Raw genomic sequence first — 25515 nt, 5'->3', positions numbered from 1 at the left:
CGTGATCACTGACAGAAGGGAGCGTCGTAAGCGAACACATTTTATCCTTCCGCCACAAGCACGAAATAATTCTATTATCTCGCTTTTCGGGGTCAGAACGATTACTCGTGTAGGCATTTTGCTTTTCAGCGCGTATTCTTAATTAGTAGAAGCATATTAGAGACGTGTGCGTTTGTCAGGTTTCATTAAGCTGTGGGACTATAACGATGAAGGCGGCATGATACGTACTCTAAAATCCCAGCCTGCTCTACCTTCTTTTTTTCCTTCTGTGGAGGCCATGATGGGAGCCTGAGAGTTCAGCTGGAGCTAGAGGAGCGAGAAAAGAAGATGATTTCCCGGGACGGAACTGTCAAATCAGCTTGTACACATTTCTGAACTTTGTATAGTCTCTATACATCGAAGGTGGAGCCTGTCACTTTTTTTCAGATGTGTTCCTGGCAATCAGTCGATGACAATGTTAAATCGTTAGGGGGCATTTGGATCGAAAAAGGAGGTAGCATTAGCTATTGTTGCTAGCTAGCTGTGCTAGCTAGCTAGTTAGCTAGCGAGCTAGCTACGTCTTAGTGACTGGATACGGGTTTAGAGAACCGGTGAGTTCTCTGTCTTCTTGCTGTCAATCGCGGCAGCTGCCATTGAGCCTTCAGCTTGGACATTTCACGGCATTCTGAAGTATTTTCCTCTGAGGACACCTGCATGTATTTTATCCGGGGGTGTTTGCAAAACGAATTGCAGGATTGGGAAAGTCGGGCCTCCGCGGAGGAGCAGAGCAAGGCCCGTCTTTATGATCCAGAGGAAGCCTTTCTAATCCTACCGACAGCCACCGCTACTGCTGGCTAGCACTTCTCTGTCAGGACCTGGAAAATTCAGCCGTGAGCCACCGAGAGCAGACCCAGTGACTGCGACATAATCGGCCAAACCGCCAATACTAGATTACCCCATATAGACTCCTGTCACCTGCTACAATGTCGTCGATTATAAAAGAAATGGTCAGTCGGAACAAAAGGAGATACCAAGAGGATGGTTTCGACCTGGACTTAACATGTATCCTTCTTAATTTGTAAAGCCTTCGGGCCACTGGTCACTAACATGTTCTAGCTGCACTGGTTAAGAGCACTGGAACCAGTTCGGTGGAGTAACGTGAGGTAGACGGCTCCCCTGCTACTTATCGTAGCTAGCTGCTAGTTGGTCCGACAGCGCAGCTTTGCTGTCACCCAGCATGTTTGAAAGATGGTGGATCTGTCAAAGCGGCACGTATGAATACCACACTAACATCACAGCTGGAAACCTCTGTTAAGCTGGACATTGGTCTCTGTGTTTAAATGTGACAGGGCATTTAGCCTGGGTGAACCTGGGTGAAGGTTGTGAAATTGTTAGTCATTTGGCCATATTTATCATTTTAAATCTGTGCCTCTCGTAATCATATATGATGCGTTTAGGATTTGTTTTAGGGTATCTTTGGCTTTTATTTAAATCTGGATTTGCTACCCAGGTTTTTAATTTTTGGTGGGTTTCTCGTTTGTTTTGACACAATCGAGCAAATGGCTAAAGTACTCTTGCCCCTCTCATCTGTGTTTCTTGATGGATTTAATGTTCACTGATGGATATAAACGTTTAAAAACTCATTTCCCTTTTGTTAAGATGGCTATTAACATATTTAAAGAAATTAAATTTCAATCTTCACAGCAGGACTGACACTGACAATAGATGACCTGGTTCACTGGTGCAGTATTCCCGCTTCTAAAGTTGGTACTTTTACTTATTTGGCTTGTGATAAGCTAGAATAGCAACTGAAGTGGTTGACTTTGGGCAGCTAAATGCAAAATGTAATTTGCTACAGTGCTTAAAGTTGGTTAATGGTAAAAGTTTCAATTAATATGCCTTTATGTGTTGAGATCACATAAAGGCATAGTTATGTGATCTGTGAGTCCCAGAGTTTGACATTTTTGGTTTTATGGCGGAATTAAGTTGTCAGATCATATCCTATTGTTAACAAATATATATTTATTTTTTTCTAAGCAAACTAAAAACAATACAAAGCCAGCTTCTCAAATGTGAAAAGTTGATGTAATCAGTTTACTGTAAGAGGAAATTAAGACGTTTGAAAATCCCACCTGGGCTTTGGGACTTTTTCCACATTATTATTGGGTGGTGTGTGTGTGTTTGGAGGGGGGGGGAGTAATCTAGAATCTGAAATGGCAGATTAATCAATAATGGAAGTTCCAACCCTATCTGGTTCCTTAAAGTATACAAAGAGTTGAGCGGCCTGGAGTGTTTATGTACTGAATTTACTTTTGTTATTGTTAGCAACTTGAAAACCTTGCTGAGTGGCGTGTTTTTTTGTTCTTTCTTTTCTGAAAGTGCAGATGTAGAGCTGAGTGCTAGTTACCTTGACTTGACACTATAGATAGAAACATAGTGAAGTGATTTCAGGCAGAGCTGTCAGCTATGATGTATGTGTGACTGCAGATGCTGATGAAAGGCGTGTCTCACAGTATTTGATCTGATGTTTCTCGCCTGCTTTTATAATGTGGTAAATCGAATGTCATGTCTTGTCAGTGGCAGGACTCTTGTGGTATGCCTCTACAGCTTTGTGCAGGTGTGAATGGGGTACACCACTCAAAAGTGGAATCTTTCTTTGGTGCGAAGCCACCTCTTGTTTGGATGTGGGCCTTTTCGAATTATCCCTTTTATCATGTTTGGCACTATGTCTAAAAACAATATGGGCTTTCTGCAGTTATGTAATGCAGTATCACAGTTCTGGGAATTGCCCTTAAAATAGAGTTGCCAGTGATCTTGTATCATCATTGCTGTCTGAGTGCTCTCTCCCTCTTACCCTCTCAACCCACCACCTCTCCTCTCCTTTTGCTCTTTTTCTTTACTACTCCCACTCCTAATTCTCCCTCCCTCTGCTTGCCCCTTTTCCTCTGCTCTCCTCCTTTCCTGTCCTCCCCACCTTAGCTCCTGCTGGGTCCCACTCTCCCTATCTCCCCCCCTCTTTCGTTCTCAGTTGTGGATTTGGCATATGCATAGAGCTGAGGCAGGGCTGGCTTTTAAGAAAAGGCGTGTCTAAAGCATCAGATTTTTTTTCCCTCCTACTTGGAGCTTCCTTCGGGGGTCCAACATATGAATCTCTTTCCAGCTGCAGAAACCAAGACCCCCATGCTCTGGGCTGAAGTTATCCCTGAAGGTTTGTAAAGATCACTTAAAGTCTGACTGGACCCACTTTGCCTGTAGATCCACGGGTTAGAGTAGCCCATTATAAAGCATTAAAAACCTGTTTTTATCTCCTAATTAGGTTTTTGAGCCCTTAATCGACAGGTTTATTATAGTACAGGATATACAGCTTAGGCGGCTGTGCTGAGTTTCAAGGAAGTAGCTTGGCTGTATGCAAATAACCTCAAAGATTTGCTATAGGGCTGGCTTGAATTTATGTACGAGGCCTGTGTTGTGCATAGCCTGGTTGCATGGGGTTGCGTGAAGGCACTTACTGAAATCCTCTGATGGGGTTTTGCTGAAAATTTCCCCAAAAATGGCTGAAACAGCATTAATGTCTGCCGTAGTACAGTTGACCCGAGTTTGTGGAAAACCTTTTTTTTGTACTTGTAGGTCTGCTGATTGAACAATGAGCTGTGTGTATGCACACTGAATCAAAAGAGTTGACCTTGTGGGCTTTTTGCATCCACAGGTACTTGTATGCGCACTGCACACACCAGGAAAGTTGAGGGCTGTATAGAGGCTGCCGGCTGTGCTTTCTCGCCAGAGCTGTCAGATGCGTGTGTCAAATTATTCTGACCAGTTAAAAAGTGATTTGACTCTGGGGGGGGGGGGGACAAAACGAAACACATCCAATTAGAAATATTCAGCCTTTCTATTTTTGACGTTGTGGCACAGGAAGTGTAAGAAAAGTTTGCCCTTTAGTCAGTGGTTAAAGTGTGAAATCCCACAGCTTAGACTGACGAGCAGACTTCAGTTACAGGTAGGCGTTGGAGCCGAGCCTTCAAGACATGCATGCCAACCAAATTATTCTTTTTCAGTGCAATGTGACACTGATGTGCGCCTTTAAGAGTGAATGTATGTCACCATATAATTGGCCACGACATTTTCCTCACCGTTCTTGCGGAAATATGGAGCCATTTGAAACACAAACACCACCTTTTTCTGCACCTGCAAATTCGCAGCTCGGCGCATTTGTTTTTTGAGTTAACTTTTTTCCCCCTTCCTTACATGTGTGACTTCATGTTGCCCGCTTGCAATCTCGCAGATATTCAAATGTCTCTGGCTGAATTCAGACTAGATAAGTCGAACATTTGCGATCATCCCAATATAACTTTAGGTTCTAAAAATACATGCAGGTCAGGGAGCAGAGACTCTACTCATGCACCCACATGTGGGCCTGGCTGAAGCAGGAGCGCGGTTACTCTGCCGTCACTACTTGCTTCTCACTGTCAAGGCCATCTGTCACAACATGCACGCACATACTGGCCAGCACCCCTCTATTCTCCTGTCTATCCATAACTACAATCACACTCTTATAATTGCGTGGACTAAAACTTTTCTCAACCCTTTCACTCATGTCTGCATTCTTGAAGTTGTGCTGTAATGGCAAATTCTTTTAAGCAGTCCTTTCCTTTAAAAGCTTTAGTTCTGACGCTGGGAGCCTTGGTAGTAGCTCCCTCTTGATTTCCTGCAGATTGTACATTTCCTTGACTGCTTGAACAGATATTTACCCAAATATCATTGCAATGGGCTTTCCAGCAGAGAGACTTGAAGGCGTGTACAGAAACAATATAGATGATGTAGTACGGTAAGTGTGATCTCGGTAAAGGGTAATATAACAAACATGCAGTTTATTCTGCAGTACATGAGTTTATTCGTTTTGCTCTAGCACTTTGATCTCATATCGATCTAATGATTTTATTATTTTTCTGCGGACAGGTTTTTGGATTCAAAGCATAAAAACCACTACAAAATCTACAACCTGTAAGTTTCTACATTTTGTTTGCATCTGAGCTCATCCTTGTTTACTTACCAGCTTCCTCCTGTGTGATTGCTAACTGGAGTTTTCTGGGGGGGATTTTCTTGACATTTCAGCTGTGCAGAAAGACACTACGATACTGCCAAATTTAACTGCAGAGGTAGGCTGTTTCACGTTTTCTATAAATGCTGTCTTTAAGAAATAAAATCCCAGCTGAAGGCCTGATGACGCACAAGGTCATCAGATCTCTCAAAATACTCAGCATCTTCCTGCCCGCCTTGTCTATGCTGACCTGTTTGCACTGTCTCCCCCCCCCCTCATCACAACTTTGCGTGGACTTGCATCCCGTCACACCTCAGTTGCACAGTACCCCTTCGAAGACCATAACCCTCCTCAGCTGGAGCTAATTAAGCCGTTTTGTGAAGACCTGGACCAGTGGCTCAGTGAGGATGACAATCACGTGGCGGCCATCCACTGTAAGGCCGGGAAGGGCCGCACCGGAGTCATGATCTGCGCGTATCTCCTCCATCGTGGGAAATTCCAGGAGGCCCAAGAAGCACTTGACTTTTATGGGGAGGTCAGGACAAGGGACAAGAAGGTGAGGTCATGAAAGAAATGCTTTCAATTCAGAAGGCTTTATTACTTTTTAGAACAGTGGCATCAAGCAGGGCAGTGACTGATGAGCCACATCCTGCTTAATTGGTTTCACATTGAAAGTAAATTTTCTGTTCAAGCTAAGAAAAAGAGAGAGAGAGCATACAAGATGACTGAGTTGATTTTCACTAATAATTATCAAGGTTGCAAAGATTTGAACACACATAGAAAATAGAAGCATAATTTCAGGCACCAGTGCTCTGTTTTAAGAAGTAATACATATTAAACGATAAACTCGAAGGTGATCTCATGTTGCGTCCTGCATCCCTCATCTGCGTCAAAACCACGGATGTCAAATTCATTTTGCATTGTGGGCCACATGCAGATACGGCCTACTTTGATCTTAAGTGTGCCGAACCAGTGAAACTCCCTTTTCTGTCAGTCTAAAAAAGTTTCACTACACATTTAATCTCCGAGATATTTTAACATAAGCAATAGTACTGTAGTTTCATCAACACATCTCAGTTTTACTACATGATTAAAAAATGCTGCTTTGCGCTTAGAATGTAAGAAATGTGTAAAATTACAGAAAAAGACAGTCCTGTAATTATAAAATGAAAAATATTTATTTTCTTCTTTTTGCTGTAATCCCACTTTAAAATCATACATTTCTATAGTAGATAGTGACTGATTGGGAGCTTTCTGTTATTTGTTTATCTGTTACTTATTTACAGTGGTTTAGTATGACTGGCTGTGAGGGAAAAGCCATAAAACTTATAAAATACACATAAAAGTCTCAAATTCATGTCATCCTTTCCATTTTTTTCAAAGCCGGTCCAGTGGGCCACAGTGGACTCTTTACCGCGCCAATTCCAGCCCCTGGGCTTTATGTTTGGCACCCCTGGTTTAAACATTGTTGCTTTTGTTTGCAGGGAGTAACGATCCCGAGCCAGCGTCGCTACGTCTACTACTACAGCTACCTACTGAAGCACCAGCTGGAGTACAAGCCGGTGGCATTGCTCTTCCACAAAATGGTGTTCGAGACTCTCCCTATGTTCAGCGGGGGCACCTGCAGTGAGTCACGCTCATGTTCAACTTCAACTCCAATCTAGGGCGTAGGCATGCATACCGCTGTTCAGACAGAGCGAGGGCCTTGCATGTATGGTGCACCGTGGGGCTAACCCACACTGCAGCGTAGCACCGTAGGGCATTGCAGGTCATCTGTGGTGGAGCCAAGTTGTCCTCTGTTGTTTCTTTTTTATTTATTTTTTAATAGCCTTGTTGAGTACAGCTGAATTTCGTGCTGTATTTAACTAACAAGGGCGGCTTTGTATCGATCAAGTCTGCTTGTTGCTGCTCACAGAAAATCCCGGTGAACCAGATCCCCACTGGTTGTCTTCATAAAAATTTCAGATTTTTTTTTCCACAGGAGCCTTTTAAGATTTTTATTAGCTCCGAAAGCTGCAAAGTCGAGCCATTAATTTAAATTTTTTTGGCTCCTCTCGAGGGAGAGACTTTTATAGGATTTCATTTTCTATGCTTGCTATCGAGAAGAACTACAGCATGCCCTTGTATAGAGGAGAGCGCATCCTATAGTAGTAGCTACATAAGCACAGGTTTTACATGTTTTCCTAAGGCCGAACCAGGAAGTAACTTAAAGTCGAGAGGAATTTAGATGGCGGTAATTTTAGCAAACAATAGCGCAGCACTCAGTAAGTCACTGACGGTAACAGCCACTCAGTTATGAGTATTTACATATCACTGCATGTTTGCTCAGAGTTTAATTGATATGACGGCTGTAAAATGTCTGCCAACATTTGCACTTGTTCTCCCCTGTTGACGTAGTGACAAACGCAAGCAGTCCAACCCGTTTGATTTATTTTTTTTAACAGCCGTCAAAACCAAATGCTTACTGCAGTGCTAACTTTAGTGATTTCCCCAAATTTCTAAGCAAATAATGTCAGTCTTCTCAATTTAATTTCGTTCCCTGTGTTTCATTTTTCATGTTCACATGAATGCAGAGTGTTTAGCTGCATGTAGAAAACCTTTTTTTAGTGTTTAAATAGTGCTCTGTTTTAGCCTGAGGAGGGGGTTAAAAAAAAGTGAAATAATTCTGCTTATCTGCTCAAATGCATCTGAGTCATACGATGTTGTGCTCTCCTCGTATCTGAATTTGTCCATTTTTAGCTGTCGGTCAGAAAAAGCAACCTCTCCTTCCTTCATGTCTGTGACTTCTTTACCCTAACACGTGACTGTGCTGCACACCCCTGACTGTATCGATCCTTCCTTTTTTTTTCCCTGCTAACCCTCTGCTTAAAAAGGCCCTATTCTGAGTTTGACGTCTTCGTATATGCATCGCTTTTTTCTATTTTGCGGTTTGTTTTTCTAGCTTTTCTAGTTCTTAGCTCACTGCTGTGATAAAATAGAAACTAGTTTAATTGCTAGAAACTGCTCAATGTCAAACACTTCTCTCTTTATTTCCACCAAAGAAAACTGACGCATTTTGGTCGTTTGATTTTCAGCAATTTCAAAGTTCCCCGTTTGTTTCTTCCTCTTTGTGTTTCTCATGTGCACACTAGGTGCCTTGTCAAACGTTTTTGTAAGATGCACAGCTCCGCTTTGAAGCCACGGATTGAATGTTGTTATTAAGAAAAGCTATGTAGATGTAAATATTTGTGTAGAGCTCTTGTGTTTTGTACCTGCTGTGCTGTCAAGCCCCTGACAGGCCAGCCAGGCCCTGTTTGTGATAATCTCCTTCTTTCTCTCTAAGGGGACAGTACCATTAAAAACAGGAGCGAGCCGACCCCTCAGGGCTTCAAGAAAGGGAATTGGCATTGGGGTAAATGAGCCTTTCATCCATTATTATTTTTTCACTCATTTGTTTTTATATGGCCCCAGAGATCCAGCAGGCAGGAGCAGTCTGAGGTAGACATGTTGCTTAGCAGGAAAGGAAAAGCTTAGGGGCACATGAAGTCATCTCCAGCACCACCCTCCACCCTGACAGGAAGAAGAAAGGGTTAAAATTCTTCTAAATGCAACGTGTTGCGCTGGTCCAAGACCAAACCAATGACTGTATCAGAATAGGGTCCTGTGTCTCTGGTTCTGGGTCTATTTGGGTGTTACATTTTGTGGCCTGTTAACTTTCCCTTTCTCCTCCTTAATTTTAATACAATGTTTTATCACTTTTTTTTCACTTACTCAGTGGGTGGGAGGTGGTGGTGTGCTGTGCCATTTTCTTTTGTCAAACTCATGTAATAACACTGGTATCCTGTCTCGCCCTCCTGATTTACTCCCTCCTCCACTGTCGCTCACTCCTCTTATTGTGCTTTCTGTCTCTTCTCTCCCACTCCCCCCTTCCCCCTCTCACAAATCTCACCAATCGTGCTCCTCACCCCTGTACAACGTCAACACTTTTTCCAGATCCCCAGTTTGTGGTGTACCAGCTGAAAGTGAAGATTCACACATCGAACCCCGCTCACACACGGCGCGAGGACAAGCATATGTTTTTTGAATTTCCCCAGCCGCTCCCAGTCTGCGGAGACATCAAAGTGGAGTTCTTCCATAAACAGAATAAGATGTTGAAGAAGGTTAGTTGTCTTTGTTTAGGAGATTTCATTGCGGCTTCATTTGCTCAGTCTAATTTAGGAGCTTATTTCAGCCACTGTATGCCATAAAGTGACTAAGTCACAGAACGATAAGACGACTAAGCATTTTCACACTTAGCAGGGTGCCAGCAATTACGGTTTTATTGCCACAGTTCTCACAAATAAACCAAAAATCAAAAATGTGGTATTTTTAATATCTTGGGTCTCTGTGCTGCAGGCCAGTTTTGTCCCAAAAACTATTAAAAACAGATCAATTAGGCACACCATTGGCATGTTCCTTCAGGACCACAAGCAGGGCAACCAGTTTATTTTGAGGTAAATCCCTCATTCGCTGTCCTGCTGCCATAAATACTGAAATTTATATTAACCCACAGCTGAAAATAGACCCCAAAAAATGCACTGTTTACTCCTGTTAGTAGTGTTTGCTAAAAACGACACTGGTTAAATGCTCGCTAATTTCCTAAAATGGCTGGGTGCAGTTTTTAACAAACGCTTCTGAAACAGGAGCAGAATAGTGCATTGGTATAAAAAAATGTACTGGGTGCACAGCAGTTGAAAAATGCTTAAACTGACTAGTGCAAGGCTGGCTTTTCTCTGAATTTGTTGACAGTAAAAAATGGACCATCAGCCTTCGCTAGAACAACTGATTTTGGAAAGAAACCTAATCAAAAACCTGTAATGTTTCCTTTCAATACTTCATTCACTCAATCTGTTGTAACCTCTCTCCCTCCAGGACAAAATGTTTCATTTTTGGGTGAACACTTTCTTCATCCCTGGACCAGAGGAGAGTGGGGACAAGATGGAGAACGGGGCAGTTAACAGTTTAGAGAGCCAGCAGGGGCCACCAGGGCAGGGTCTTCCGGGACAGGGACCTGGACCAGGCCGACCGGGACAGGGCCAACTGCAAAGTGCCGAGTGCAAGGACAACTGGAGAGAAAACTACAGGGAGGAGAAGAAGGAAAGCAGCAAAGAAAGCGACAGGGACAAGGACTATCTCATCCTGACACTTAATAAGAACGACTTGGACAAGGCCAACAAAGACAAAGCTAACCGCTACTTCTCACCAAACTTCAAAGTAAGTGCTGTAATCTTTCTGCTGTTGAATAACCGTATATCTGCTGTCAGTTCACTTTGCATTTTTAACTGAAAAGAGCAGCGACGAGACTTGTTTGTGATCATCTCGTCTTGGTTTCCAGGTGAAGTTGTACTTTACGAAAACCGTGGAGGAGCCGAACTCCGAGGCTAGTACTTCAACATCAGTCACCCCCGACGTTAGCGACAATGAGCCAGACCATTATCGATACTCTGACACCACTGACTCAGATCCGGAAAATGAACCTTTTGATGAAGAGCAGCACACACAAATCACAAAAGTGTGAACTCTTTTTAAACAGGAAAAAGGAAGAAATTATACAGCAGAAAAAAAGGAGAAAACTTGAATATAAACTCAAAAGAAGAACCTTTGTCCCTTCCCTCCCCCAGACGGCAATAGAATATCATCATGTCAAATGCCAATTTTAGGGGGAAAAAAAGATGAAATATCCTGACCAATATATTGTTTTGTTTTGTTTTTTTCTCTCTCTGGCACGACCATGAACCATGTGCGAGGTATTGACACTGTTGCCCCATGGGAAAAGGTGCTGTAGCTATAAAACTGTGTTTATATATATATACATACATATATGTATATACATATATACATGCATATATAACAAACTTTTTTGTGTCAAAGACAATGGAAAGAGTACCACAATCAGGAGATGGGAGTTGAAGTGTGGGAGAAGCTAGAATGATATACGAGGACTATGCTGCTCTTCTCCTGTCTAAACCAAGGCCAGTGCTGCAGTCACTTTGTTTCACTCCCTCTCTTCTCCTCTCATCTTTTACTCTCCCCCACCCTCCATCCTCTCCTCCTTCCTATATTCCTTTACTGTGAATGCTTCTTGTGCTCTTTGCAGGCTGTCTCACGTGACTTTTGGCCTTTGTGCAGTGCAAACTGCATGCGGGCAGTGGGTTGGGGGTGGGCGGGGGTTATAAAGAGGCTGTGATGATGTCTAAAGCATTGCCATTCCTGTTCCCACTGTGTATATGTTAAATTATGCAGAACAAGGCATCCCATGTAATTGTTAATGTTTTTTTTATCCTAAGATAATAAAAATATAATACACAAAACAGCAGGGAGACAAGTGTTTGCAATAATGTTGACACTACATTTCAAGGACAATGGTGAATTTGCATGTATTAGAATTGGCGTCCATCCCTAATAAATGTATGCAATGTTGTCTTTTTTTTTTTTTTTTTTTTTTTGATAATGAAAGCAGCTTTGAGATGCGTCTTCTGCGTGGGGTTCCCCGCTGCTTTGAGTCATGCTCACAAAATTACATCACAGCTTTATGTAATAGAGCTGCAGTTTTCCGTTAATGAAAATCATGCAGAATGAAAATGAATTTTCAAAGTGCGCAGTTGTCATCGGGCGTCGCGGCTAGTGCGGTCTTCTAATTTGACACCGCTGCTGTCAAATGAAGTCGTAATTTTAAGTGACGGTACCCAGACCCTGTAATCTAAATTTTTAGCATGTGTGAGACGGGACTTTAGTGCAGAGCGCTGTCCCTGGTGAGAGGGGGGGAGGAAAAAAAATGCTGTAAAGCAGGTTGTCGTTGGAGCTGTGTTAACAGTAACTTCCTGCTTTAAAGGTCAGTGCTGCAAATAGCGAGTGGGACCTGAGTTAGGGAAGTGATGGAAGGATTGTTGTTAGAAGTTCAACTGAGGGCGAAAAGCCCACTTTAAACAAATAACACTGAGTGGAACCAGGGAGCTGCGAGCATCTAATGGCAGTGTAGTGGTGAGAAAAAGCAGAATTGGTTGATTATATTTGGAAACATTGCTGCCGATTGGAGTTTGTGCAACCTCGCTTTTGTGGTTTTTGTTACATTTTTGCCAAGCACCAGTAGATTTTTCTGAGAAGCAAACTGACCTCTGAACCCTAATAAAAACATTAACATTTATGAGCCAAAGCAGCCCGACTTCATACCAGAGTATCAGCGCTGCATGTGGAGTGGCTTCTGCTGGTTAATAAAGGCGTTCTCCATATGAAATAAGCAGAGGAAGGAAAGGCTGCCAGCCCAGGAGGGAGGTGTGCGAGGCCTCTGGTAGTCGAGCCTGCTCTGCTTGCAGGCTTGTGTGGTTCCCCAAATGAAAGGGTAATAGGATTAACAAGCATGTTGCTGTGATAGCAGTGCAGAAAGTGGCAAGACCCTGGCTAAAGCTTGGCCCAAAGTCTCCTGATAATAAAATAAAGTATGAATTAAACATATATATTTTAAAAATTGTTCCACCCCCAGGGGCTGGCAGTCGCATAATCCCCTTCTGCTCTATTAAGACTCGGTCCCCGGCTCTTTCGTGTTGATAGAGACATCAAAGCCAACCAGCGCAGCGTCAAATGAGACAGGCAGCAGTCGCAGGGGCCCAACTGTAATTGGCTGAGCTGAGAAGGAGGGAGAGACTCTGGTAGATTAATAATGAATGTGCTGTGCTGGGCTGAGAGACCAGAGAGAGATGCCTCAGCTCTCCACAGGCACACAAGACTGAAGCGAACCAAGAGCCGTGACTTCAGCCGAGTTTGAGAGTCCAGCTCTTTGCTTCTGATTGCTACTCTCATCACTTAAACACTCCAGAAACTGCACCTGAAATATGAATCGAAATGTATTGCCTCATTTGAATGTCTTGAGGGCTGGCTCCTCAGAAAAAATGTTTGATTTCCCCCACATTACCATCTCTCAAGAGGTGAGGCACCAATGGAGAAGCAGGAGATTTGGAGGAATGTTTGCTTTGTATAATGTGAATGTGAATTTTCCTTAAACAGTACATTATACATCCAGCAGAACAAAGATGGAAGATGATACAGCGTTTGCGGATATGATGTGGAAAATCGGCCAAGCCATGGACAGGAGGTGTTGGTTTGTTACAGTTAGAATCAGCTGGTAAAGACTCCCAAAGTTGGATAACTAGCCGTATTGATGGATGTGTTTATGCTTATCCTGAACCTAAGAATAATTAAGAGATCTGTACACCTTGGTGCTAATTTTTCCAGGTGGTCACTTCCAGTATTGCAATGAAAATAGAAATCCCAGCCGCCCAAAAAATATTTGTCTCACATACCAGAGAACAACTAATTTTAATCTATAGAAGTACAATCTCTTTACTACTTAGATAAAAGGTGTGTGTGTGTGTGTGTAAGTTGTTTGATTAAACTGAATATATTATCCTAATAGTATAAAGATGTTAATCTCAAATGTAGCTTAATGGCTTGATGTTAAGATCCTGGGTTGAACCCCATTTTGCCTTTAGAGCTGTCTTAAAGGTACAGTAAGTATTTTTTCAGGTTACGTGATAGAAAGAAGTGATTGCTATACTCATAAATATGCATTGATTAGTGTATAATTACGTCTTCTAACACATGATGTGTTCTCATAAACTCAGGATTAATCCATTAAAAGAACACCGTGGGCAGTAGTTCATTTTATTATAGTTTTATTATATAATTTTAGGCTCGAGTGTCCAACGATGTTAAATCCACTTCAAGGAAGGTTTCACTGATGGCCACTAAAAGCGTCAAAACACTGTGCACTTGAATTGTGAAGGGCAAGAAAACAGAATGCGGTTGACTGGAATCTGCAATTTACTGACGTCTAGTTGTGAGACTTTACACACTGTACCTTTAACTCTTTATAGCTTAGATTCAACAAGGTGCTGGAAAAAGTCTCCAGAGATTTTGGTCCATATTGATAGCATCACGTAGTTGGTGCAGATTTGGCATAGGCATGTTCAAGAAATCACTGTGAGATGATTTGAGCTTTGTGGTCTTCTGCTGCTGTAGCCCATCCAAGTTTGACATCCTGTGCATTCAGATATGCTCCTCTGCATACCTTGGTTGTATCGGGTGCCTTCCTTTTACCTCGAAGCAATCTGCCCGTTCCCCTGCGACCTCTGAAATCAACAAGGCATTTTCATTAATTTCAGAGAACTGCCATTCACGGAATATTTCCTCTTTTTTGGACCATTTTCTGTAAAATCTAGAGATGGTTGTGTGGGAAAATCCCAGCAGACCAGTGGTTTCTGAAATACTCATACCAGCACAGCTGGCGTCACTGACAATGCCACCTTAAATCACCTCTCTTCTCCATTCTGATGCTTGGTTTAAACTTCAGCAGGTCGTATTAACGATGTCTGCCTGCTGTTGCTGCCATGTGAGTCCCTGATTAGATATTTGCGATAACAAGCAGTTGAACAGATGTACCTAATTTATATTTTACTTCCTAGATTAGATAATTAGTGACTAATTAAGGAATTAATTCAGTGAACTTTGCTCTTCAGTACTCATTTTAACCAATAAAAATGGTGTACAATGGTGAATAAAAATGCTACAGAGAGGACCTAAAGAGAAAAGTGGGGGAAAAAACAGCTTAAACCTCCGGGAGCTCTTGTGACAAACCCCAGAACCTGCAAAATGACAACCAGGTGAATACTTCTGCACCGAGATGTGTCTAAATGATGATACTGAATCAGAATTATACATCAAATGTTCATGAACCTTTTGGGGTTTTTTCAGGCTGTCACAATATTGACTCAATAAGAACGTGTATTATGTATTTCTTTTTTTTAAATTGACATTTAATTATATTTATTTTGCGGCATGTATGGCCTTCCACTGTCTAAGCCTCTAACTACTGTGAAAAAAGGGGGAGGTAAAGAAGCTAACACCAAAATACAGAGATTTAAGCATAGTATTATGATGAAATAACAGAGGGGAGGGTGGGGGTCAGTTTGGCCTACAAAGAGAAGTTAAGTCCAAGCTGGTAACCCCATTTCCCTTCCATCTGTTGGTAGCAGTTGTAGAGCATGGCTGCACTCACCAGGACCTGGCAACCCATCCCCCAAGCCCTCTTTCTCTGGCTGACTGCACAGCTGTGTTGCGTTTGGATTAGGCCAAGAATAAAACAGGAAGTAGAAATTAAACAAAAGCTTAAACACACACTCACTCACACACACACACACACAGGCGCTGTAAGTTACCAAAGACTCAGCAGCAGCACGAGTGACAGGCTATGGAAAGAATACACATACTCACACGTGTAGACCATCACATTCTCAAATACACACACACACATATACATATATGTGTGTGTGTGTGCGTATATGTATATTTATATGTACACAGTGACTGCAGTATGAAAAAGTCACACACTGCCTCCAACAAACTAACATGAGCCAAGGCCATACCACAAGCTCATGCTCACACCTATGGTCTGTTTACATCCTCATTGCCTCTTCATGGTGGTCTGCTGTGAGTCGAAACTCCCCCAAATCTATCCTGTAAGTGCCAATATCAATGTATTTTTTTCTTTCTCATGAGATGACACGTAAACAATATAAGCCCACATTCATCGCGCAAATGGGTACGAATGAGATAAAGACGCCATAAGTTGCTCCGATTACTTATGCATTCACTCTGATTATTATTCGAGCCGGCTCACTTCTCCCATTTTTTTTAATTAATCCGCCACATTAAAGCTGGAATCCCATCCAGCTTTTCTTTGAAAGGAGATTAAGACAAATATCACAACAGACACTGCATTCGTCAGCATATGATTAAACCTATATTGTCCTTTTAACTAGTTCAAAGTAGGGAAAGAGCCTTCCGAACACCATAAAACTCAATATATTTTTTTGTCATTATTTCTCTCGTTTGTGAACTTCTGCCGTCTCACTTTCAGCAAATCCTTTGCCTGGTTTCTCTCTTTTTTTTCTTCTTGTGAATGCCCCAAAATAGCCCCTCCGATAGCACACAGGAACTATGGTGAATGAGGAAGTGGAATTAGGAAGAAGAAGGAGACGTTTGGAAACATGTAGCTGTAGGACCGTATGGAGCAGCACGACTTAGCAGGAAACAGTGAAATCCATTAAAGTGCTTCTCGTCATGAGTTTGGACCAACTGTTAATGAATATACGGTAAATGTTTTCAGATGTAATTTTTACTGTCAAGACCTGAGTCACCTTATGAGTCACACGAGCCCTGCTTTTGTGTGTCTGTGTGTGTCTGAGGGGGAGTTTATGTTGACATGGATGTGCCAGCATGCTTTGTCAGCCTGTGTGTGTGTGTCTGTTTATGTGCGTCTTCATGAATAAGAGAAGCACATGGAAACACTTACTGTATTGCTGTCGCCACTGACCCCTCCCCCTTCCTTAAGATGCATACACACTCACACACACACTCATACTTATTTCTTCTGTGATCAATGAAGAGCACACATGTGTCCAGTGTACTGAATAAGAGTCAACATTCATAGCCTGCAGCAGAAAAAAAAACATGAAAGGAAGCGTATCAGCTTTACCATGAGCTACACACACACACACAAATCCCGACAACAGGAACTTGCATTGTGTGTCACTTAGGAACCCAGCAGTGAAAAGTGCTCGCGCTGCAGGGCTTCTTCATAAATCTGTGCGAATTTGTATGCATGTGAAACTGTGCGTTCGTACGCCAGAGTATATGCATATATCAAACTTTACTTTGACAGGCTCTGTTCTCTACCTGACTTTTACCCTGAAATCTTAGAGCAGGCGTAATCCTTCCCCCGAGCCTCATCCTTGCTCTTTTCCCTCTCTCCATCTAGTGTCATCAGGAGGGTAATATGAGGCATATGGCTGCTGATGACAGTCCCTAATCCTCACGCTGATAACTGATAGTTACCCGCACGCTCCTCATCCCCATCTCATCCTTATACACCAAGAACAAGGGAGGGAGATGCAAGCACGTCTGCCGATACTCTTTGCTCAGCCTCACCGTCTCTCCACTCTGTGTCTCTCCCAGCTGAGAGTCATTATCTGAAATGACTGATGTGAGAAGGGCTGATGGACAAGAGCGATATTAGTGTTTGTGCTGGAGAGTGAAAGTTGGAAATGGTGCTTCAGAGTTCAGACTTTCGGAGTTCCAGAGAAGAGAAACTGCTTCACGGTACATGAGATATGCGGGGGAGGGGGTATGTAAATACTGTACATCTTGACAGGTTGTAATGATGTAGTGGAAACCCTGACACCCTCAAGCTCTAATAGTTTGTAAAGGTCTCTCGATAATAAACACATTCTCTACAAACACAGATGTATATGAATATGCAAAATCTTTAGGGAAAGGACCGTAAACTTTCTGGTTTCCATTGCCAAATGGTGATCACTCATCTTCCAGCTAGCTTCATCTGCACACAGGTAAACAGTCCATGTGCAGAGCACTGGCTCTATTACAGTGTCAAAACCTCAAGCTATGTTTTGACAACATTAACGACTGCACTGTAAGCACCAAACAGGAAATCTGGGCCCAGATTTTTTTAATCCATTTTCTGGATATGCACTGGCTACAATGAAATCCCCAAACAGTAGTTGGTGCCAACAATGGCCATCAGATGATAGCCAATGGCGTATTGGGCTGCTAAAAAAATGTTTAATTAGATATTAATGATGCACATTATAAAACCAGCAAACTTTCCCACTGCAAGACAGATGCAGAGTTGGTGGTTACCCCCACTTCCACACTTGATTTTTGTCTTTATTGGTTCTGTAGCGTAGTAGTTTACAAATTTGCTTAACAAACAAAAGATTCCCAGTTTGATCCCAATAGGAGACACACTGATTCCTGATGCCAGCCCAACAGGTAAAAATCTGCCAAATCAAACATGTGAGGGCCTTCCCACTGTGCTGACTCCTTGTGAATAAGGGAGCCGCTGAAAGTCGCACTCAAGCTGGATTTGTGTTTTTGTGTTTTCATAGTCATAAACAGAGTTAGGGTACTTTAAGCAAAGAATAACCTGTGGAACTAGAAAATGAACCTAAAGTAGAATAGCGCCTCTAGGTGCCACTTGAGGCTCGCTCCAAAAGAGGAGTCAGTCTCCATAGACTTCCATGTTAAAATGGCCAACTGGCATTAAAAAGCATTTTTACAGCCTGGCAGAAAATATAGCTTTCACATCTATGGATAGCTTTCCCCTTTATAACAATACTGAGTGGGGTCAAACAAATGCTATAACTCATTCACCTGGTTAGTTATGTTAGGAGCATGACCACATTAACTGGCAGCTGATCAGTAAAATCAGTGTCTGCTAAGCCTCACTTTCACTACTTCCAATCATTAAACTGCACCTCTTCACTGTGTGTGCCTTTTGGAGCATTTTTAATGATCTGACTAATATTACAGCTTCATCTGAGGTATAGACCATCCCAGAAGTTGGTGCTTCCGTTTTGATCAATTAAATTCTAGTGATGATGATGTAATGATAGTTAAACTTACTTAAGTATACTTTCTATACTCTAACAAATCTCCATGTGTGGTGTATGTACTCTCCATCCCCCACCTAACCCCCCGGTGTTTCCCCAGTCAATTTATATTTACAGCATAGAGGGAGGGAACCCACTGGCAAAACTGGCAATATTTGGATTTACTTGAGCGATAGGGTCTTCTGAGAGTTAGAGGCCTGCAAAAAGTCAGGCTGATATTTTATTGTTAAATGTTCGGTGAATACGTTTATACGCAAATACAATTCTCTTTTCTCTTTACCAAGAACATGCTGTTGTTTCATGGGTGTATCTGAGTTTAACCATCTATTATTATTATTGTTATTATTATTAATATTATTGCTCCTGTCTAAAAAAGTAATTGCCTCCTAAACCCAATAACTGATCGTGCCACCCCGTCATTCACATCACCCTGGAGGAATTTTGTCACGTTTTTCTTTGCTGAATTGTTTTTATTAAGACTTTGACTTAGGCCACTCCAAAAAAAGTCATTCAGAGGTGAACTTGGTGGTGTGTTTTGGATCATTGTCCTGCTGCAGTACCCAAATGCGCTTAAGTTCAGGGCACAAAATGATGGAGAGACAGTCCTCTTCAGGATTTTCTGGTAGTGAGCAGAATTCATGGTTAGTCGTCCAGATCCTGAAGCAGCAAAGCAGCCCCAGACAATGACACCACCACCACCACCATGTTTGACTGTTGGTGTGATGTTCTTTTCTAAATGCTGTGTTTGTTTTACACAAGATGTAACGGGATGCAAGCCATTTAAAAACTTGTATCTCCACAGTCCACAGAAAATTTTCTCAAAAGTTTCAGTGATTATCAAGATGTTTTAGTAAATATATTTCCTTGGAATGTGAAACATGTACCGGTAAGTGGGGCAATTGTGTAAAAAAAAAAAATTTTTTTCTAAAAGTACAATTCGTTTTTAGATAAAAAAAATAACATCCCATTTAATATCAGAGTCAATTATCGGTGAACCTTACTACCCAAGCTGTGATTTCATGCAGATATGGTTTAAAATGCCAAAAGTAACACTTCAAAGCATGATCCAGTCCATGTATGCTAAAAGGACAGCCATAAACATAAGAAAGTGGTCACAGCACCACACAGAAAGCCAGTTTCCTTTTAGACGATGGTATCGGTGGTTGTTTTTCAGAACATCTTTTACAGCGGCAAATATCTTGTGTAAACCAAAAGTTCCCTTTTTCTAATCTGTTGCAGCTTGGTATGCATTTATTTAAACGTTCTGACATACCTGTAAACTACTCGCCTGCCAGTGTTTACGAGGGAAGTTATTTTCATCGTATTGGATGATACCTCTAGAGGAGCCGTGAGCAATGGAAATTTCTAGTGTGAGTGTGTGTGTGTACGTGCTTGTATGTACAAACAAGTGACATACTTTCTGGAGGCCTAGTGGGTGTCAGTCACGGGAGTGGGTTAAGCGTGGTCCATCCTCTCATTTAGAGTCTGCCAGTCAGCCAGCTACTCAACCAGCCCTGAAACCAGCAAGCCAGAGCTTTTTAAAGGGTCTGTGATTTGACAGAATCCCGTGGGGGGAGATGCAGGGGATTAGGATTAGCAGCTGTTTCCCCTCAAACAGTAGAGAAGATACGCTATAGCTACGCCACGCTGATGGCAAATTAATAGATGAATAGAACATGCGTGCGTCGTCTCAGATAAAGTGCTAAAGCTCCTCGCTTCATAAATAGTGTGGAAGGTGTCCTTTTTTTGAACCCGGCCGTGTGGATCTGCTGTCTCACACACACACACACACACTCAGTGAGTAGCAGGGAGGGAAGCAAAGGCATATTGTGGCCGTGAGAAAGGTTTAAAACATCATCACTTTAATCTGGGAGCACAAAGCCAGCTACAGATTATACTTCTGCCTCTCAAACGATTCTGCAGCAGATCCGGTTTAGATGACCCCCGCTAACACCCTCAGAGACAGGGGCTTTTAACCCCAAACAAACACTGATAGCGTGGCAGCCATCAAATGAGAACACACACCAAGCACACACACACACATCATCCACATCTATGGCATGTGCATTGGCTGTACCCATCCACAGCTTCCAGAGACAACACACATAGTACATACTGAGGGCTGTGCACAATGATAAATAAACACACAGGCTTATGCCAGTTCCACTTGCATTCATTTCAGGCTATTAAGCAAGACAGGAAACTGTTGCATATCTATAAGGTCGAGGTAAAAATGACACAACTGCTGGTATGAAGAGAAAGACACACAATGTGGCTTTTCCGTAGACCACAAACACTACCTAAAGTAAGAATGGCACCACTGTGACATTATGCATGCATGTGCAAACTGAGTAGGTCATTTTGGACGTTTGTTACATGCTGACACACACGATTTCTTACTCAATTTCTTTTCAACTTGAGCACCAACCACACAATTAGCTCCCTGGAAGTTAATGACTGGTCTTCTCCATTGCTTTTAAAAACACCAGAAGGCCAAGAAATCAAATTTTCCCTGCATATTTGTCCAAATATTGAACTATTTCAGCTCACAAGATTGGCATGCTCTGTATAATTTACAATATTTTTTCTTCTTAAAAAGCCACCTCATTCATGTTTAATGGGAAATATGCATTATTGAAGTCGTATCTACACTGAACTGGAGGTTAACCTTTGCTAACGAGAGACAGATGCAGCGCAAGTGGGAATGGAGAGAGGGAGAGAGCGAGATACGAGAGAGGAAAAGGACATAAAAGTGGAGTAAATTTGACGGCGGTTCACCACAATACACTGGAGACCTGAGGGATGAGTCAGAGAGAAGATGGCCGTGTCAAAGAAAATTACAAAAACAGAAGAAACAAAGGGGGGATTTTAATGCACAAGTAGCATTCTGTTTGAACTTGGCCCTTGATTTTGAACCCGGAGAACAAAGTTATGACGATGTAATCGTATCTGAGTCAGAGACAGCTTTTTTTCTTTTGCTCAGCGCTTCAGTGGGGCTTAAACTAATTGGTTTGAACCTCTTCCTCTTGTATTTAGTCCATCTGTGTCTTCATGTACACCAGACCTACCAGATTTTTTTTTCACACTTTACAATTGCAAAGCAACCGCTGAAACCACATGATCAAGAATGTCCCCACGCCCTTAAATAACGGTTACATGCCCGTGTATGTGTGTGTGTGTACGTGTGTGTGTGTGAAAGAAAGAGAGAAAGAGGTAAAGAGAGAAAGAGAGTGAGAGCACGCCCTGATGTTTCCTGTCTCCAAATAAAGCTTACACGTTCACATGCATGCATGCATGCAGCAGTATAATGCATGTGTGTGCACAAGCGAACCTATCAGAAAGAGCCTTTTTTTCCACGAGCAAAACAGGCGATATGAAAATCAGCTGCAAGCTGCTGTGCTCATTGTGTTAAACCACCAACATGTTTAATAAATGTCAGTACAATGAAATAGATCAAGGCCGCAGAGTCACCGAGACCATGTATGACACTGCCAATTCCAGGTGGGTGGGTTTAAATCAAGATAAGATGACACATCGTGCAGCCATTTGTTCTGCAACGCGGAAACTTTTTCTCTCTTGTTTCCAAGTTTAATGGAACACACGACACTAGCGATGGCTTACATGACCTGACGCAATGGCGGAGATGTAAACACACAATTTCGGTGTCACAATAAACGCTATACCACGTGCTGGATGAGTTCAACCGTGACAAGAGACTTCCATCAGATAGAAAACTGACAAATTGCTGAGGTTTCATGTCTGTTCACTTCCTCTGTGATTTCTCGAGAGAAAGAGAGAGAGAGAGAGAGAGAAAGATGGTGCGGGGTGGGGTAGGGTGGGAGGGACGGAGGCAAAGAGAAAGTGTGAGTGTTTGTGTGCATGTATGAGTGGGGCCCTATCTGTAGTCGAACACTCACCACTACCACAAATAAGTGAGCGTGATTCATCACTTCCTTCCTATTAAGCATGAATAGTGTGAGAGCAGAGGGTATAAACCAAAAACTACAGTTCAGAGCACTGGTCTCTCCACCTTTTCGCATGCATGCATGCTTGTAAGCGTTGAGCACAGCGCTCTGTGGACAACTGGACTTGTTGTGTTACTGCACGCCTCCACCCACTGCATCACACCTGACTTTTACTCACACTTAAATCCAATCTGAGAACCTGCAGCAAGGCGGCTCTTCTGATCATCAAGTTTAGTTTCTTTCTATGATAAAGTGTGAAGCTTTATGTGTTTGCACGTGTGTGTGTGTGTATCTGTGCGCAGTGTGTGCTGTGTTTGAGATGGCCTCCAAAAAAAGCTCTGCTCTCGACCTCTGGTGCCATCTGCCAGTGACAGGGCAGAAATGCAAATCAGATACAGTCAGATAATACACCAGGCTCACTCCTTCCATTAGAGCAGCCTACAGAAATAAACTAGGTCAGACATACCAGCAGCCAGCTGTGTGTGTGTGTGTGTAATAAGGCACATGCGCCTCTCTTTGTGTGGGGAGACAGCTAAGTGTGTGTGTGTGTGTGTGTGTGTGTGTGTGTGTGTGTGTGTGTGTGTGTGTGTGTGTGTGTGTGTTGGGGGGATGGGTTTTTTTTAGCATTGAGGGTGCATGATATTCTTACTTATGATATTGCACACTTAACAGTCAAACGTAACATACAGACATACAGCATGTCATCCAGTCAGCACTCCTTTTTAAGATTTCAGACTGAGGAGCACTTCTAGGCTGTGTGACAGGGCAAAGGAGCTGGGTGACAAATACAGGCTCTTATCTGAGGCTGAAATTAGACCACAGCCAGAGCGCAACTGATAGGGAGCGTATCAAACTCTCGAAAACGAACCTCCCGGGAGGGTGATGCAACGCAGTGGCAACGCTGGCGTAATGCAGACAGATGCGTCCTCCTCTCTCCTATCGCTGCGACGCCTCTGAATTATGAATGAGGCCCCATGCACCTCTTCGGTGCAAAAGGCTTCGTGTCTTCGTGCTCACAGTTTACTGTTTGTTTTTTCTAATGCCTTATGCTCATGCGCACCGTGTTAGCTGTGCTAAAAAATCTTAAATAAAGGTTAACGCAGTGTTTGAGAGGCGTGTGTTTTTTTAATCCCCTTTGTCTGAGTGTAGTCACACTGTGCACAAAGCAGATGGCTTATATGTGCTGAGCTAAGACAATTAGATTGTCTGGTATTGCATTCGAGGAGCTGAACTGATATATGCTTTAGAAGGATACAGCAATTTTCTTTCCTTCTTTCTTTTTCTTGAAAATACACATTTGTAGCATGAGAAATCCATTTGCTAATAAGGCCAGTTACATGTAAATCTTAGTTTAATTACCCCAAATAGTCGCTTGCTGTAGACGTCTATAAATGCAGCCGATCACAAGTTTTAGATCTGCTACAGTCGAGTTTCTTTTCCTCTTTCTAATATGATAAACATGGAGCAATATGAGCTGAATAATAAATGACTGCATGCCTTTCAGAATCATTTCAAACACGGGCCTTCTATTTATAGATGCTCAAACATTTCCTTCTCCAGCTAACTTTCTCTGTTTTCTTTCTTCCTTCAACTGATTTCAAGCACAGATTGTAAGTTCGGTCACAAGGGAGGGTCAATGATTCTCATTTCCTGCAGTTTGGTCCTCTTTAACAAAATGACTCTCCACTCCCTGAATTCTCTGAAGTTCCTCTGAGATATCTGCAGCTGCCTTTGTGTGTCTCTGTGTTTGTGTACACGAGTCTGCAACTGCTTCCCCTGTAGTTCACAATGTGGATGTGTCAGGGGTCTGTAGGCATGTGAGCGTGGTGCTTGCAAAGGACAAAAAAGGTGACATGAGATGAGGAAGGTTAATATTTTCCAGGATATAGGGTGGGAGGTGATAGACTGGTGTGTTCATGCAGTGTGGGCAGTGTGTGTTTCATAACACATTTATCTGTACTTTCTGCGTGGGTGAAGAAGAAAAGTTTCATGTATGAATATGTTCTCAGAAAGTGGATTATTTTCTCTGAAGTGAATGAGATACATGAGGTTTGTTCGCTGTTTGTATTTATTAAACTATCTGAAAGGGTTGTGAAAGAGCGCACACGTGGGAGAACATCAGGTGAAAGGCCGGGGTCAAAAATGGCTTGGTTGCTGCAATCAATAAAAGATGTCTTATCAGTATAAGAAAAAAACAACAACAACAAAAAACCGATCTCTGTTGCTGTATACAGATTTGATGCATGAACACGACAGGTCACAAAGTTATTTACATCTCCATTTTTTCAGTTACTTGAATGCATGTTCTGTAATGTCTCTGTGTCTGTATTAGGTATACCTCAACCACTCATTAGACAGCCATGAGTATTTCAGAAACTGCTCATCTGCTGGGACTTTCTCACAACCATCTCTGAGGTTTACAGAAAATGGTCCGAAAAATGAATCTGATGCAGAAGCGCTCCAAAGCTGCATTCTATCTGAGGACCACCAGATGGCGATAACTATGATTGCAAAAAGACTTCCGGTCCTGTAAATGTCTGTGGGAAAACAGCTTTCTGACTTGACCTTTGCAAACCCTTTCCTGTTGATCCTATGAGCTTAGTCACTCATTTTGAGTCATACTGAATACAGTGAATAAGTTTTGCAAATCTTGGTCATGTCATCATACTATCATGTTCGTATGTTGCTTATACTCTCCAAGACATGTGGACCAGTCTTCATGAAACATTGCACAAACATTGCCTGTATGGCATAGACGAATATTTTATACAAATCACACAATTGTATATATATTTGTACATTTGGCACTTCAATATAGCCCCAAATGGAATTTCAGATTAGAATGGTGTGTTACAATATCTCGTAGAATTGTACTAGAATGATTATACTATATGTATGTATGTATTTTTGTATGTTCCTTGGAGGTTTGTTGGTGTTTCAAAACAGACGACAAAATCACACATTGGCTAATGAGCAGTCATTAGCTAGTGGGTCTGCGGTTTCACAGTCAGACCCACCCTTCCTCGTCAGATTTTTTTTTCTCTTTTGCACT

General features: G+C 42.3%; 1 protein-coding gene across 1 annotated transcript; it reads left to right on the top strand.

Moving 5' to 3' along the window:
* The first annotated feature begins 273 nt into the window (after positions 1–273).
* On the top strand, positions 274–11455 carry ptena (phosphatase and tensin homolog A). The gene is made up of 10 exons (XM_006783761.2): positions 274–1041; positions 4720–4804; positions 4936–4980; positions 5092–5135; positions 5335–5573; positions 6502–6643; positions 8340–8408; positions 8990–9156; positions 9908–10249; positions 10371–11455. The coding sequence occupies exons 1-10, from the start codon at positions 963–965 to the stop codon at positions 10551–10553; spliced, it is 1395 nt and encodes a 464-aa protein (XP_006783824.1). The 5' UTR covers positions 274–962; the 3' UTR covers positions 10554–11455.
* The last annotated feature ends 14060 nt before the right edge of the window (positions 11456–25515 follow it).

The sequence above is a fragment of the Neolamprologus brichardi genome, chromosome 13 (assembly GCF_056152115.1).
Source record: "Neolamprologus brichardi isolate AB-2024 chromosome 13, ASM5615211v1, whole genome shotgun sequence".
In the NCBI taxonomy this organism is placed as follows: domain Eukaryota; kingdom Metazoa; phylum Chordata; class Actinopteri; order Cichliformes; family Cichlidae; genus Neolamprologus; species Neolamprologus brichardi.
This window is presented reverse-complemented; position numbering and strand designations above follow the sequence as displayed.